This window comes from Tachyglossus aculeatus, unplaced genomic scaffold, assembly GCF_015852505.1.
Source record: "Tachyglossus aculeatus isolate mTacAcu1 unplaced genomic scaffold, mTacAcu1.pri scaffold_121_arrow_ctg1, whole genome shotgun sequence".
In the NCBI taxonomy this organism is placed as follows: domain Eukaryota; kingdom Metazoa; phylum Chordata; class Mammalia; order Monotremata; family Tachyglossidae; genus Tachyglossus; species Tachyglossus aculeatus.
The window spans coordinates 1,292,004-1,308,719 of record NW_024044850.1 but is presented as its reverse complement, the minus strand read 5'-3'; the positions used below and the strand labels follow the sequence as shown (position 1 = coordinate 1,308,719).

The following is a 16,716-nucleotide window of genomic DNA, read 5'->3' as shown; positions in this document are numbered from 1 at the left end:
CTGCCTGGTTCTGCCCCCCTTCTCTCTCTGGCTCTGCAGCCTGGCTCTCTCCAGACTTGCAGCTGCCCGTTCTATCTGGACCGGCCCCATGGGCTCTCTCTTGACTGCCCCCCCCCCCCCAACTCTCTCTGGACAGGTCCCCTCCGCTCTCACTGGACCGCACCCCTCCCCCCATTCTCTCTGGACTGACCCCCCCCCCCCGCTGCCTTTGGACCCCCCCCTCCCCCCCATTGTGTCTGGAAGTATTCCTGCCTTGCTCTGTCCAGAAGGATTACCGCACTGCTCCATCTGGAACTATTCCCCGCCTTATTTCTGACTGGACCTATCCCCACTGTTCCCTCCAGTCCTATTGTCCTTCTCTGTAAGGTCCTATCTCTCCTTCTCTATCTGGTCATATCACCCCTTCTCTGTCTGGTTCTGCCCCCCCCTCTCTCTCTGGCTCTGCAGCCTGGCTCTCTCCAGACTTGCAGCTGCCCGCTCTCTCTGGACCGGCCCCATGGGCTCTCTCTCGACTGCCCCCCCCACCCCCGTCCCCGCTTTCTCTGGACAGGCCCACCGCGCTCTCACTGGACCGCACCCCTCCCCCCATTCTCTCTGGACCGACCCCCCCCCGCTGCCTCTGGACTCCCCTTCCACCCCATTCTGTCCGGAAGTATTCCTGCCTTGTTCTGTCTGGAAGGATTACCGCATTGCTCCATTTGGAAGTATTCCCGCCTTGCTCTGTCTGGAACTATTCCCCACCTTTGCTGTGACTGGACCTATCCCCACTGTTCTGTATGGACCTATATCCCCTGCTCCCTCTAGTGCTATTATCCTTCTATTTAAAGTCCTATCACCCCTTCTCTGTCTGGTTCTGCCCCCTTTCTCTGTCTGGCTCTGCTGCCCAGCTGTCTTCGGACCTGCCCCTGCCTGCTCTCTCCGGACCCGTCCCCTACTGCTCTCTCTGGACTTGCCCCCCTGACCCCTCGGGACTTGCCCCTGCCTGTTCCCAAGGGACCTGCCCCCGCCTGCTCACTTGGGGCCCGCCCGCTCCCTCGGGACCTACCCGCTCGCCGGGACCCGCCCCCCCCCGCTCCCTCCGGACCCACCCAGTTGTCTCTGGTGCCCTCTCTGGACCACCCCCTTTTCTGGAAGTATTCCCCCCCCCAACCCCCAGTCTGTCTGGAACTATTCCCACGTTGCTTGGTCTGAAACTATTCCCACCTTGCTCGGTCTGGAACTATTCCCACCTTGCTCGGTCTGGAACTATTCCCACCTTGCTCGGTCTGGAACTATTCCCGTCTTGCTCGGTCTGGAACTATTCCCGCCTTGCTCGGATCTGGAACTATTCCCGCCTTGCTCGGATCTGGAACTATTCCCACCTTGCTCGGATCTGGAACTATTCCCGCCTTGCTCGGATCTGGAACTATTACCGCCTTGCTCGGTCTGGAACTATTCCCGCTTTGCTCTGTCTGGACCTATCCCCCCTGTTCCTTCTAGTCCTGTTTTCCTTCTCTTTAAGCTCCTATCTCTCCTCCTCTATCAGGTCTTATCACCCCTTCTCTGTCTGGTTCTGCCCCCCTTTTCTGTCTGGTTCTGCAGCCCGGCTCTCTCCGGACTTCACCCTGACTGCTCTCTCTCTGGACTTGACCCCGCCCGCTCTCTCCAGCCCCCCCCCCCCCCCCCCGGCTCTCTCAGGACTGCCCACCCATCCCGCTCTTTTGGGAAGTATCCCCCCACCCGGTTCTGTCTGGAACTATTCTCCCCCACCCCCCCTTTGCTCTTTCTGGACCTATCCCCACTGTTCTGTATGGACCTATCCTCCCTGCTCCCTCTAATCCTATTGTGCTTCTCTGTATGGTCCTATCTCTCCTTCTTTATCTGGTCCTATCACCCCCTCTCTGTCAGGTTCTGCCCCCCTTCTCTGTCTGGCTCTGCAGCCCGGCTCTCTCCGGACCCGCCTCTGCCCACTCTTTCCAGACCTGCCCCCCACCTCTGCGGAGCTGCCCCCCCCCCCCCCCGCTCTCTCCAGACCTGCCCGCCCCCAACCCGCTCTCTCTGGACCGAGCCCCCTGCTCTCTCCGGACCGCCCCTCACCCGCTTTCACTGGACCGCCCCCCTCCACTCTCTCAGGACCGGCATCCCCCTGCTCTTTCTGGAAGAATCTCCTCCCCCCTTCCCCCCCATTCTGTCTGGAACTATTCCCCCCCACCCCCTTTGCTCTGTCTGGACCTATCCCCACTGTTCTGTATGGACCTATCCCCCCTGCTCCCTCTAGTCCTATTTTCCTTCTCTTTAAGGGTCTATCTCTCCTTCTGTATCTGGTCCTATCACCCCTTCTCTGTCTGGTTCTGCCACCCTCTCTGTCTGGCTCTGCAGCCCGGCTCTCTCCGGACCAGGCCCCCACCCCCGCTCTCTGCGGACCTGGACCCCCCGCTCTCTCCGGACCGCCCCTTACCCTTTCTCTCTGGACCGCCCCCCTCCGCTCTCTCTAGACCGGCACCCACCCTGCTCTTTCTGTAAGTATCCCCACCCCCCCCATTCTGTCTGGAAGTATTCCTGCCTTGCTCTGTCTGGAAGTATTCCCACCCCACTTTGCTCTGTTTGGGCCTATCCCCACTGTTCTGTATGGACCTATCCCCCTGTTCCTTCCAGTCCTATTGTCCTTCTCTTTAAGATCCTATCTCTCCTTCTCTATCTGGTCCTATCACCCCTTCTCTGTCTGGCTCTGCAGCCTGGCTCTTTCCGGACTTGCCCCCGCCAGCTCTCTCTGGACCACCCCCACTGGCTCTCTCTAGACCGCCCCCACCCTGCTTGCTCTGAACAGACCCCCCCCCACCCCCGGGCTCTCACTGGTGGACCCCCTGCCACCGCTCTCAGTGCCCCCCCGCGCCCCGGCTGCCTCTGGACTGCCCCCCTGGCCACATTCTGTCTGGAAGTATTCCCGCCTTCCTCTGTCTGGAACAATTCCCCACTTTTGCTCTGTCTGGACCTATCCACACTGTTCTGTATGGACCTATGCCCCCTGCTTCCTCTAGTTCTATTTTCCTTCTATTTAAGGTCCAATCACCCCTTCTCTGTCTGGTTCTGCCCCCCTTCACTGTCTGGCTCTGCTGCCCAGCTCTCTTCAGACCCGCCCCCGCCCACTCTCTCCAGATTCTGTCTGGAACTATTCCCACCTTGCTCGGTCTGGAACTATTCCCCCGCCTTGCTCGGTCTGGAACTATTCCCCCGCCTTGCTCGGTCTGGAACTATTCCCCCCGCCTTGCTCGGTCTGGAACTATCCCCCCCACCCAGCCTTGCTCGGTCTGGAACTATCCCCCCCCACCCAGCCTTGCTCAGTCTGGAACTATCCCCGCCGCCCCAGCCTTGCTCGGTCTGGAACTATCGCCCCTCTGCCTTTGCTCTGTCTGGACCTTCCCCACTATTCTATATGGACCTATTCCCCCCCCTACCCCCCTGTTCCCTGTATTCTTATTGGCCCACCACCCGCTCTTCTAGGAAATATTTCCCCGACCCCCCAGCTCTTTCTGGACCGCCCCCCCCACCCCTGCTCTTTCTGGAAGTATTTCCGGCGTGCGCCCCCCAAGCCCCCCGTTCTGTCTGGAACTGTTCCCACCTTGCTTGGTCTGGAACTATTCCTGCCTTGCTCCATCTAGAACTATTCCCCCCACCCCACTTTGCTCTGTCCGGACCTATCCCCACTGTTTTGTATGGACCTATTCCCCCTTCTCCCTCTAGTCCTATTGTTCTTCTCTGTAAGGTCCTATCTCTCCTTCTCTACCTGGTCCTATCACCCGTTCTATGTCTGGTTCTGCCCCCCTTCTTTGTCTGGCTCTGCAGCCCGCTCTCTCCAGACCTGACTCTGCCTGCTCTCTCAAGACTATCCCCCCCTCCCCGCCCACGGTCTCTGGACGGCTCTCTCAGGACTGCCCACCCACCCTGTCTCTGGACTGCCGCCCCCCCCGCTGTCTCTGGACCGCCCCCCCCCGGTCTTTTGGGAAGTATTCCCCCCTAGATCCCCGTTCTGTCTGGAACTATTCCCACCTTGCTCCATCTGGAACTATTTCCCCCCTTGGCTCTGTCTGGACCTATTCCCACTGTTCTGTATGGACCTCTCCCCCGCCCCCCGCGCCCACCCGGCTCCCTCTAGTCTTATTGTGCTTCTCTGTAAGGTCCTATCTCTCCTTCTCTATCTGGTTCTATCAACCCTTCTCTGTCTGGTTCTGCCACCCTTCTCTTTCTGGCTCCTTAGCCCGGCTCTCTCGGGACCCGGCCCCCCCGTGCTCTCTCCAGACCTGCCCCCACTCCTGCCTTCACGGGATGGGGCACCCCCACTCTCTCCGGACCACACCTCACCCACTCTCACTGGACCAACCGCCTCTGCTTTCTCTGAACCGGCACCCGCCCCGCTCTTTCTGGAAGTATCCCCACACACACACACACATTCTGTCTGGAAGTATTCCAGCCTTGCTCTGTCTGGAACTATTCCCCCCCACTTTGCTCTGTCTGGACCTATCCCCACTGTTCAGTCCAGTCCTACTGTGCTTCTCTGTAAGGTCCTATCTTTCCTTCTCTATCTGGTCCTATCACCCCATCTCTGTCTGGTTCTGCCATCCTTCTCTTTCTGGCTCTGTAGCCCGGCTCTCTCGGGACCCGGCCCCCTCGCGCTCTCTCCAGACCTGCCCCAACCCCTGCTCTCACGGGACGGGGCACCCCCGCTCTCTCTGGACCACACCTCACCCACTCTCACTGGACCGCCCCCCTCTGCTTTCACTGAACCGGCACCCCCCCCCCTGCTCTTTCTGGAAGTATCCCCCCACACACACATTCTGTCTGGAAGTATTCCCGCCTTGCTCTGTCTGGAACTATTCCCCCCCACTTTGCTCTGTCTGGGCCTATCCCCACTGTTCTGTATGGACCTATCCCCCCTGTTCCCTCCAGTTCTACTGTCCTTCTCTTTAAGGTCCTATCTCTCCTTCTCTATCTGGTCCTATCAGCCCTTCTCTGTCTGGTTCTGCCCCCCTTCCCTCTCTCTGGCTTTGTAGCCTGGCTCTCTCCAGAATTGCCCCTGCCCGTTCTCTCTGTACCGCCCCCACTGGCTCTCTCTCGACCACCCCACACCCCGCTTGCTCTGGACAGGCCCCCCCCTCCGCTCTCAGTGGACCGCCCCTCCCCCCCTGCTGCCTCTGGACTCCCCCCCCCCCCCCCCCGGAATTATTCCCGCCTTGCTCCGTCTGGAAGGATTTCTGCATTGCTCCATCTGGAAGTATTCCCGTCTTGATCTGTCTGGAACTATTCCCCGCCTTTGCTCTGTCTGGACCTGTCCCCCCTGCTACCTCTAGTCCTATTTTCCTTCTATTTAAGGTCCTATTACCCCTTCTCTGTCTGGTTCTGCCCCTTTCTCTGTCTGGCTCTGCTGCACGGCTCTCTCCGGATCCGCCCCGGCCCGATCTCTCTCCGGCCCCGGCCCCCTGCTTTCTCTGTTCTGCCCCCGCCCCCCCCCCCGCTCTCTCCTTTCCACCCCCACCCCTGCTCTCTCCATACTGCCACCCACCCGCTCTCACTAGACGTTCCCCCCTCACCCCCGTTGTCTCTAGACCGGCACCCCTCCCTGCTCTTTCGGGAAGTATTCTCCCCCCGCCCCCCATTCTGTCTGGAACTATTCCCGCCTTGCTGCGTCTAGAAGTATTCCCACCTTGTTCTATCTGGACCTAACCCTACTGTTCTGTATGGACCTATCCCCACTGTTCCCTCAAGTCCTATTTTCCTTCTCTTTAAGGTCCTATCTCTCCTTCTCTAACTGGTCCTATCACCCCTTCTCTCTGTGGTTCTGCCCCCCTTCTCTGTCTGGCTCTGATGCTCAGCTCTCTCCGGACCCGCCTTGGCCCGCTCTCTTGGGCCTCGGCCCGCTGTCTCTGGACCACTCCCACCCCTGCTCTCTCTGGACCGGGATCGCCCCACCCTGCTGTCCCTGGACCGCCCCCCCCCCCCCCGCCCCCGTTGCTCTTTCGGGAAGTATCCCCCCCACCCCGCCGTTCTGGCTGGAATTATTCCCTCCTTGCTCCATCTGGAACCAATCCCCTCCTTTGCTCTGTCTGGACTTATCCCCACTGTTCTATATGGACCTATCCTCCCTGCTCCCTCTTGTCCTACTGTGTTTCTCTGTAATGCCCTATCTCGCCTTCTCTGTCTGGTTCTGCCACCCTTCTCTGTCTGGCTCTGCAGCCGGGCTCTCTCGGGACCCGCCCCCCCCCCCCCCCCCCCCCCATCTTCAGACCGCCCCACCCGCTCTCACTGGACCGTTTCTCCCCACCCCCACACCCCCGGTTGTCTCTAGACCGGCACCCCCCCCCCCCCCCGCTCTTTCTGGAAGTATTCCTCCCCGGCCCCCCATTCTGTCTGGAACTACTCCCCAAATTTCCTCTGTCTGGACTTATCCCCATTGTTCTGTATGGACCTATCCCCCCTGCTCCCTCTAGTCCTACTGTCCTTCTCTGTAAGGTCCTATCTCCTTCTCTAACTGGTCCTATCAACCCTTCTCTGTCTGGCTCTGCAGCCTGGCTCTTTCCGGACTTGCCCCCGCCCGCTCTCTCTGGACCACCCCCACTGGCTCTCTCTCGATCGCCCCCACCCTGCTTGCTCTGGACAGGCCCCCCACCGCTCTCACTGGAACCCCCCCCCACCCCCACCCCCCGCTGCCTCTGGACTGCCCCCCTCGCCACATTCTGTCTGGAAGTATTCACGCCTTGCTCTGTGTGGAACAATTCCCCGCCTTTGCTCTGTATGGACCTATCCCCACTGTTCTGTATGAACCTATCCCTCCTGCTCCCTCTAGTCCTATTTTCCTTCTATTTAAGGTCCTATCTCTCCTTCTCTACATGGTCCTGTCCCCCCTCCTCAGTCTGGTTCTGTCCCCCTTAGCTCTCTGGCTCTGCAGCCTGGCTCTGTCTGGACCCGCCCCTGCCCGCGCTTTCCAAACCGGGCCCCCCCGCACTCTCCGAACCGCCCCTCACTTGCTCTCTCAGGACCGGCACTCCCCCTGCTCTTTCTGGAAGTATCTCTCCCCACCCGCCCCCCACCCTGCCATTCTATCTGGAACTATTCCCCCCTACCCCCTTTGCTCTTTCTGGACCTATCCCCCCTGCTCCCTCTAGTACTATTTTCCTTCTCTTTAAGGTCCTATCTCTCCTTTTCTATCTGGTCCTATCACCCCTTCCTTCTCTGTCTGGTTCTGCCCCCCTTCTCTGTTTGGTTCTGCAGCCTGGCGCTCTCTGGACTTGCCACCCCTGCTCCCTCCGGACTTGCCCCCCCCACCCCCGGCTCCCTCCGGACCTGCCCCCGCCCCCCCGCTCCCTTCCCACTTGCCCCCCCAGCTCCTTCCAGACTTGCCCCTGCCCTCTCTCTCCAAACTCTGTCTGGAACTATTCCCGCCTTGCTCGGTCTGGAACTGTTCCCCCGCCTTGCTCGGTCTGGGACTGTTCCCCCGCCTTGCTCGGTCTGGGACTGTTCCCCCGCCTTGCTCGGTCTGGGACTGTTCCCCCGCCTTGCTCGGTCTGGGACTGTTCCCCCGGCCTTGCTCCGTCTGGGACTGTTCCCCGGCCTTGCTCCGTCTGGAACTATCTCCCCCAACCCCCACCTTTGCTCTGTCTGGACCTGTCCCCCCCCTCCCCCCATTCCCTCTAGTCCTATTGGCCTTCAGTGTAAGGTCCTATCACCCCTTCTCTGTCTGGTTCTGCCCCCCTTTGCTCTCTGGCTAGGCAGTCTGGCTCTCTCAGGGCTTGCCCCCGCCCGCTCTCTCTGGCCTCCCCCCCCCCCCCCCGATCTCTCTGGACCCGCTCTCTTTGGACACCCCACCCCCGCTCTATCTGGACAGGCCCCCCTCCCTGCTATTTCTGGAAGTATTTCCATGCCCCCCCCCCCCCCATTCTGTCTGGAAGTATTCCCGCCTTGCTCCATTTGGAAGGATTCCCCCCCCCCACCCTTCCCGTCCTCTTCGTTCTGTCTGGAACTATTCTCGCAATGCTCCATCTGGAAGTATTCCCTTCTCTGTAAGGTCCTATCTCTCCTTCTCTAACTGGCCCACGGCTTCAACTATCATCTCTACGCTGATGACACCCAAGTCTACATCCCTGCCCCTGCTCTCTCCCCCTCCCTCCAGGCTCGTATCTCCTCTTGCCTTCGGGACATCTCCATCTGGATGTCTGCCCGCCACCTAAAACTCAACATGTCCAAGACTGAACTCCTTGTCATCCCTCCCGATCCCCACCCTCTCCCTGGCTTTCCCGTCACCGTTGACGGCACTACCGTCCTTCCCGTCTCACGAGCCCGCAACCTCGGTGTCGTCCTCGACTCCGCTCTCTCGTTCGCCCCTCACGTCCGAGGCGTCGCCGAAACCCGCCGGCCTCGGCTCCGCGACGTCGCCGAGATCCGCCCTTTCCTCTCCGTCCAAGCGGCTACCCCGCTCGTTCGAGCTCTCCTCCTATCCCGTCTGGACCACCGTATCGGCCTCCTCTCCGATCTCCCGTCCTCTTGTCTCTCCCCACTTCGATCCGTACTTCACGCTGCCGCCCGGATCGTCTTTGTCCAGAAACGCCGTGGGCGTGTTACTCCCCTCCTCAAAAATCTCCAGCGGCTACCGATCGACCTACGCGTCGGGCAGAAACTCCTCACCCTCGGCTTCGAGGCTCTCGGTCGCCTCGCCCCCTCCTACCTCACCTCCCTCCTCTCCTTCTACAGCCCAGCCCGCACAGTCCGCTCCTCCTCAGCTAATCTCCTCGCCGTGCCTCGTGCTCGCCCGTCCCACCGTCGACCCCCGGCCCGTGTCGTCCCCCCGGCCCGGAACGCCCTCCCTCCCCACGTCCGCCGAGCTAGCTCTCTTCCTCCCTTCGAGGCCTTACTGAGAGCTCACCTCCTCCAGGAGGCCTTCCCAGACTGAGCCCCCTCCTTCCTCTCCCCCTCGCCCCCCCTCCATCCCCCCGCCTTACCTCCTCCCCTTCCTCACAGCACCTGTATATATGTTTGTACATATGTATTTCTCTATTGTACTTGTACACGTCCTATTTATTTTATTTTGTTAATATGTTTTGTTATCTGTCTTCCCCTTCTAGACTGTGAGCCCACTGTTGGGTAGGGACCGTCTCTATATGTTGCCAACTTGTACTTCCCAAGCACTTAGTACAATGTTCTGCACACAGTAAGTGCTTAATAAATACAGTTGATTGATAGATTCATTGATTTGATTGGGCCTATCACCCCTTCTCTGTCTGGTTGTGCCACCCATCTCTGTCTGGCTCTGCAGCCCCACTTTCTTACGGACCCGCCCCTGCCTGCTCTCTCCGGACCCGCCCCCACCTGCTCCCTCAGGACCCCCGCGCCCCCCCCCCCCACTGCTCTCTCCAGACCGGCCCCCTCCCCCGCTGTCTCGGGACCGGACCCCCCTTTCATGGGACCGCCCCACCCCCCGCTCTTTCCGGAAGTATCTCCCCCCCCCCAACCCCTGTTCTGTCTGGAACTATCTCTCTTCCCCCCCCCACCCCCAGCCCCCCGGCTCCATCTGGACCTATCCCCACTGTTCTGTATGGGCCTATGCTTTCTGCTCCCTTTAGTCCTATTGTTCTTCTCTGTAAGGTCTTATCTCTCCTTTTCTACCGGGTTCTATCACCCCTTCTCTGTTTGTTTCTGCAGGCCGGCTCTCTCGGGACTTGCGCCCCCCCCCCCCCCCCCCACCCCCGCCCCCGCTCCCTCTGGACCTGCCCCCTGCTGCTTCCTCCGGACTTACCCCAACCCCCCGCTCCCTCCAGACTTGCCCCCGCTCACTCTCTCCAGACTCGGTCTGGAAAGTCGAAGTTGCGCATCGTCCTCAAAATCGAATCTGGTCCGCTTTCGGTCGGACGTCTGGTTCCCGGAATACAGGCCCCTCCCGGATCCGGAAGGGGCAGTTACCGATCGGCAGGGTGGAGCGGCGCCGCGTTTGTCTCGGGCGGGACGGACGGTCGGTCCGGCTCTCCTGCTGTCGGGGTTCGCCGGGAGGAGGGAGAGTCGAATGTCGGCCGAACGGAAAAAGTTTGATCCCCCTTTTTTTTTTATTCATGTTTTCAGCCCCGAGCCCACCGATGTGCCCGGAGACGTCGGCGTCCGGCGATCTGAGATGCGATCTTCGCCCGTGGAGAGAACCGGTCCCCTCCGAGGGCATGCTGTGGAACGCGAAACTTCGGGATCCAGGCGTCCCTCCTGAGGTTTCGGACACGCGTCGGCCGGGAACGGGAGAGCGCCTCCGATCGTACCTCTGTCGGAGCCGCGCTTAGCGATCCTATTTCACGTTGCCGGAAGAGGCCTTGGTGGTGGGGCCTCCCCCCCCACCCCCACCCCTGGCCATCCACCGCCCGGGGACCCTCTCCGTCCTCGACGTCATCCTCGACCTCGTCGGAGGCGTCCTTCTCTTCCTCCCCCTCCTTCGTGTCCCCTTCCTCCGGGTTTCTGTCCTTCTCGCCCTCGTCCTCCTCCCCTTTCTCTGTCCTCTTCCCGCTCCTTGTCATCGTTCTCCTCGTCCTTTTCCGTGTCCTCTCGGTCGTGGTGTCTGTCCCCCTCTCGCTCCTCCTCCTCCTTCTCGCGGTTCTCCTCATCGACTTCCTCCTTGGCGTTTTTCCTCCTCCCCCTTAACGTGTTTTCTCGATCCCCCTCGTCGCATATTTCATTCTCTTCTCCTCCTCGCCATCCTCCTCCTCCTCCCTGTCCTCTTTCTCGTTGTCCTGCTCATCCTCGTGGCTGTCTTCCTCCTCCTCCTCCTCCCCTTCCCCCCTCGCGGTAGGCCTCGTAGCCGTTCCCGTCGTCATCCTCGTCGCCCTCCACCCCCTCGTCCTTCTCGCCGTCGAGCCCCGGTCCACGGTCTACCGGCGGCCCGAAATGCCCTCCCTCCTTCAGAGCCACTGATCACGCGTCCCCCACTTAGGGATCCGTGTCGAAGGCTCGCCTCCTCCCGGAGCCCTTTCTGGACCGAGCCCCCCTCTTCCTCGGCCGCCCCCGTCCCCGCCCCGCAGCGCTCGCGTATGTCCCTAAGATTTCGCTTCTGTCGATGCCCGTCGACTCGTTTAGACATCTTTCTCTCCCCATTTAGAGCGTGAGGCCAGTGCGGGCGGGGATCATCTCTCTCTGTCGCTGAATCGTCCTTTCCGAGCGCTCGGTATAGGGGTCTGTATGCGGCACGCGCTCAATAAAGAAGATGGAATAAATATGGTCGAGTGAATGCAATGGTCCTCTTTCTCATCCTCTTCCTTCTCATTTTAATTCTCCTCCCGGTCCTTCTTGTCATCCTTCTCCTCCCCCCTCCTCCTTATCTTCTCCCCAGTTCTCTCTGTCCTCCTCTTCGTTGTCCTCAACTTGGTCTTCCCGGCCCTCCTCTGCCTCTTTTTTTTTTCCGTTCCCCCGCCCCCAATCTCGTCCTCTCCCCTCATGGCCGTCATCCTCCTTGCCCTCCTGGCTTTTGACCTCATCTTTCCCGTGGTGGTCGTCCTCCTCCTCTTCTTTTTTCTTTGTTGTCTCCCTCCTCGCTTCTCCCCGCCCCGTCCCCTTCCTCCCCCCTCCTCCTCCTCCTCCTCCTCGTCCTCTTAATGCTACTTTTCATCTTCTCGTCATTCTCCGAGTCGTCATTTTTTGCTCTCCTCCTTGTGCTCCGCTTCTTCATCCTTCCTCGTTCTCCTCCTTGCCCTTGTAATTTCCGTCTACCTCGTCCTCTTCCCCTCCCTCCTGTTTGTTCTTCTCCTCCTCCTCCTCCGCCTCTTCCTCCCGGTCCTCATGGTTGTCGCTCTCCTCCTCTTTCTTTGTCCTTCCCCCCATCCTTGTCCTCTTCCTCCTTTGCTCGCGTCCCTTTGCCCACCTCATCATCCTTGTCCTCTTCCCCCTCATTTTCATCGTGTCTGTCCTCCTCGTTGTCCTTATTCTTTTCTTTCTCATCCTCATCATGATCATTTTTGTTGTTCTGGTCTCTGTCTCCTCCTCGCCCGCCCCCTCCCCCAGCCCCCTTCCTGGTCGCCTTCCTCCCTGTTGTGGCCCTCCTCCCTCATCCTCTTGCTCCTCCTTGTTGTCCGCTGCTTTGTCTTCCCCCCTCCTCATCGTTTGCCCCCTCCCTGTCTTCTTCCCCCTCCTCGTCGTCCTCCCCTGCTTTCCCTGGTGGTCTTCCTCCACCTCCTTGTCCTCATCCCGCTCTACCTGGTCGTGTACCTCGTCATCGCCCCCCCCTCCTGGCCGTTGTCCCCCTTAACCCCTCCCTCCCTCTCCTCTCGACCCTATTTTTTCTTCCTCTCCATCATTCTCCTCGTCGTCCTTTTTTGTTTTCCTCCTTATTCTCCTCCTCCTCCTCCTCCTTGCGGCCTACCTGATTCTCTATCTCCTCCTCATCCATCATCTGTCTGACCCTCCTCCTCTTCTCCCCCTCTTCCTCCTCGGTCTCTCTCTCCTCCTCTTCTCATCCTCCTCCCGGTCATCATTTCGGTGTCCCTCCCCCTTATCGTCCCGCTCATTAGCCTCTTCCTCCTCCTCCTCCCCTGGCTCGCCCTTTCCCTTCTCCCCCTCCCCTCCCTCGGTCTTTCCGCTGCCCGCCTGCGCGGTGAGCCTGGATGGACTCTGCGCTCAGAAGCCGGCCGATTGGCCGGCTCTGCCCCTCTCTGTCGATCCATCACGGATATGGATCGAGCGGTAGCCGTGCGGAGCGCTACACGGAACTCTCGGGAAACTCCGATCCCCCGGAATGAGCAGGCCCCTTCCTGGACCACAAGGAGCTCTACTTTGGAAAGGGGGTCGAGAGGGGAAGACCGTGACGGGAGGCGGCTCGGAAGAGGGGAAACCGAGTCAGAGGGAAGCCGATCGGGGCGGGGGGAGCCCGGGGGGAGGCCGAGGCAGGGAAAACCAAGGCGTGGTAGGCCAGGGTGGGAAGACTGAGTGTGTGTGGGGGGAGGCCAAGACAAAGGAAATGGAGGTGGAGTGAGGCTGTGAAGGGGTAAACTGAGGCAGAAAGGCCCATTGCGGGGGAGGCCTCCAGGAGGGGAGGACACTGCGGGGAGACCGCGGAGGCAGGCCGGGGGGAGGTCGAGGCAGGGGGAAACCGAAGTGAGGCCGGGGAGGGGAAGCCACGGCAGGGAAGGGGAGGCTGTTTCGGGGGAGGCTGCAAAGAGGGGGAAAGTGAGGTGGGGAAGGCCCACTGGGGAGAGGCTCCCACGATGGGGGCGGGGGGGGGGGAGGCTGCGGTTGGGGGAGGCGGGGGGGGGAGGCTGCGGTTGGGGGAGGCGGGGGGGGGGAGGCCATGGCACAGGCAGAGTGAGAATGCCCATTTCAGGGAGGAGGGACACGCGGGGGCGGGGGGGAGGCCATGGGAGGGTGGAACGATTTTGTAGGGGGAGACGGAGGCCTTGATGGGGGAAACTGAGGCGGGGGAGGCCCCCACGGGAGAAGGCACTTACGGGGAGGGGGGCACGGTGTGGAGGGATCGCGGCGGGGGGAGGCCGAGGTGAGCGAAACCGAGGCGGAGAGAGGCCGACTTGGGGGAGTTTGAAAGAGGGAGGCTGAGGCAGGGGAAACCGAGGCAGGGCGGGGAGGCCGAGATGGGGGAGGCTGTGAAGGGGGAGGGAAACCGAGACAGAGAGGCCTATTCCGGGGGGAAGCCGTGGTGGGGAAAGGCATAGGCCGGGGGGGGGGGGGACGGAGGGGAGGGGGGGGCGGGGGGGGGAGGCAGGACGGGGGGGGAACCGCGGCGGGGGGGGGGAGACTGGGACGAGGGAGGCTGAGACGAGGGAATCTGAGGCAGCCCGGAGGCCCATTCAGGACGGTGGAGGGCGGGGGGCGGCCTATCTGGGGAAAAGATCGTGGCGTGGGGAGTCCGGGGCCGGGGAGGTCGAGGCAGTGGGAAACCGAAGTGAGGCCAGGGCAGGGGGGAGACTGAGGCCGGGAGAGGCCGACTCGGGGGAGACGGCGGTGTGGCGGGGGTGGGGGCAGAGTGGGGAAGAGAACGAGGCAGGGGGGTGAGGCTGCAAAGAGGGGGAAACTGAGGCGGGGAGGCCAATTCGGGGGTGGGGGGGGGGAGGACGTGGAGGAAGGAGACCGAGGCCGGGGTGGGGAGGCCACGGTGGAGGGAGGAGCGAGACGAGGGAAACCGAGGCCGATTCGAGGGGAGGCAGGACCGGGGCGGGGTGGGGGAGGCTGATTCGGGGGGAGGCCGTGACGGAGGAATCTGGGGCGGGCTGAGGCCGAGGCTCGGGAGGCCATGATGGGGGAAACCGACGTGGGGGGGAGACCGAAGCCCGGGGAGGCCAGTGCGGAACGGTGGAGGGTGGCGAATTCGGAGTGGGGGGGGAGACGAGACTGAGGAAGGGGTGGGCGATGCGGGGCGGGCGGGGTTGGGGGGGGAGGCTGATGCAGGGAGCGCCAGTGGCTACCGATCAACCTCCCCATCAGGCCAAACCTCCTCACCCTCGGCTTCAAGGCTGTCCATCACCTCGCCCCCTCCTTCCTCACCTCCCTTCTCTCCTTCTCCCGCCCAGCCCGCACCCTCCGCTCCTCTGCTGCTAATCTCCTCCCCGTGCCTCCTTCTCGCCCGTCCCGCCGTCGACCCCCCGGCCCACGCCATCCCCCCGTCCCGGAATGCCCTCCCGCCGCACACCCGCCAAGAGAGTTCTCTCCCTCCCTTCAAAGCCCTACTGAGAGTTCACCTCCTCCAGGAGGCCTTCTCAGGCTGAGCCCCCTCCTTCCTCCCCCCCTCCCCCTCCGATTCCCCCCCCCCGCCTTGCCTCCTTACCCTGCCCGCAGCATCTCTATATATGTTTATTCGTATTTATTAGTCTATTTATATAGTCTATATATTTTATTTGTACATATTTATTCTATTTATTCTCTTTTGTTGTCTGTCTCCCCCTTCTAGACTGTGAGCCCGCTGTCGGGTAGGGACCCGTCTCTAGATGTTGCCAACTTGGACTCCCCAAGCGCTTAGCACAGTCCTCTACACACGGTAAGTGCTCAATAAACACAATTGAATGAATGAATGAAAGGGAGAGGCTGAGGCGGGGGGAAGCCGAGGTTGGGCGGGGGGCGATTTGGCAGGAGGTCGGTGCGGGAGGGGGTCCGAGATGGTGGCGGGGGGGCGGGCAGCGGTTCAGGGGGAGACTGAGGAGGGCGGAGACCGAGTCCGGGGGAGGCCAGAACGGGGGCAATCCGAGATGGGGCCCATGCGGGGGGAAAGCCGAGACTGGGGTGAGGGGGGAGGCAGAGGCGGAGGGAGGCAGGAAACCGAGATGGGGGAGAGGGCGTGAAGGGGGAGAGACCGAGGCAGGAGAGGGTGAGGCAAGAGAGGGGGGTGGAGGCAGAGACAGGGGAGGCCAAAAAACCACAAAGTGAAAGGAGAGGGCGAGGTTGGGAAGGGGCAGCGGGGAAGAGCAAAGCAAAGGAGGGGGAGGGGGAGGCCAAGGCGGGAAAGGAAAGGGCAAGATGGGGGAGGGCGAGACGGGGGCGGGGGTGGAGACGGAGGCAGCAGGTGACCGAGAGGGAGGAACCGGGGACGAGGAGGGTGAAGTGGGAGAAGGCGAGACGGGGGAGGCCCAGGAACACCAAGAGGACCCGGAGGGCGAGGTGGAGCGCCAAGAGGGAGGGGAGGGTGAAACCGGGGAGGACAAGGACAGCAAGGTGGAGGACAGTGATTACGAGGATGGGGAGGAGGGTGGCAAAGAGGAGGAAAAGGACCAGAAGAAGGAGGGGGAGGACGAGGAGGGCCCGGAGGAGGAGGAGAAACGGGAGAATGAGGAGGGCAACGAAGAAGGATGACTGAGAGGACGAGGAGGAGGAGGAGGAGCACAAGCCGGATGACAACGACAACGGCTAGAAGGAGCAGGAGGAGGAGGAGTAGAGGAGGACAAAGCAGCTGGCGGGGGGGGGGGGGAATGTGATGGAGGAGTAGGAAGACAAGGAGAAGGACGAGGTGGATGAAAAGGAGGACCAGAACGAGGTGGGCGAGAAGGTCAAGGGGGAGGAGGACGAGAAGAGGAGAAGGACAAAGGACGAGGAAGGCAGCGAGGAGGAGGTAGGGTCGAGCGGGAGGGCTGAGGAGCAGAATGAAAATGAGGCGGAAGACGACAGGAGGAGGAGAATTCATTCATTCCATTGTATTTACTCCATCGTCTTTATTGAGCCTAGTACCGAGTGGAGAGCACCGCACCAAGCGCATGGAAAGTACAACTTGGCAATCGAGAGAGACAATCCCCGCCCGCACCGGGCTTACACTCTAAAAGGGGTGGGGGGTGGGGGGGGAGCCAGACATCGAATCCAGTAAACAAGCATCACTATACATAAATAGAGCTCTAGATACACACACACACACACACAAACGCTATGGGGCCGGGAGAGGGGGTAGGCCAAAGAGAGCAAGTCGGGCCGACACAGAGGGAAGGGGGAGCCGAGGAAGAGGGGGGCTTAGTCTGGAAAGGGCTCTTGGAGGAGGCGAGCCTTCCATAGGGATCCAAAGGGGTGGGGGGAGTGTGACCAGCAGATTCTGGGGGGAGGCATTTCAGGCCCCAGTGAGGACATGTGCCGGGGTCAAAGGCGGGACGGCCGGGAACGAGGCACAGCAGGAAGGTTATTGCCAGAAGAAAGCATCGGCACCACGGGAGGAAGAATATAGGAGAATGAAGAAGCTGGGTAGGGGGGCAAGACGGAGGAGGGGGACGGGTCGGCCGACCCGGGCTCGGACCGGACTCCGCG

The 16,716-nt window shown here is 61.3% G+C and overlaps 1 protein-coding gene across 9 annotated transcripts in view; it reads left to right on the top strand.

Annotated features, from left to right (window-relative positions):
* Positions 1–10,331, top strand: part of LOC119922700 — a 63,971-nt gene extending 53,640 nt beyond the window's left edge. For all 9 annotated transcript variants that reach the window (XM_038742396.1, XM_038742387.1, XM_038742385.1 and 6 more), the window contains one exon: positions 10,081–10,331. In XM_038742396.1, the coding sequence (XP_038598324.1) occupies positions 10,081–10,216 (136 nt within the window). In that variant the 3' untranslated portion in view covers positions 10,217–10,331. The remainder of the gene's footprint in view (positions 1–10,080) is intronic.
* Positions 10,332–16,716: the final 6,385 nt, after the last annotated feature.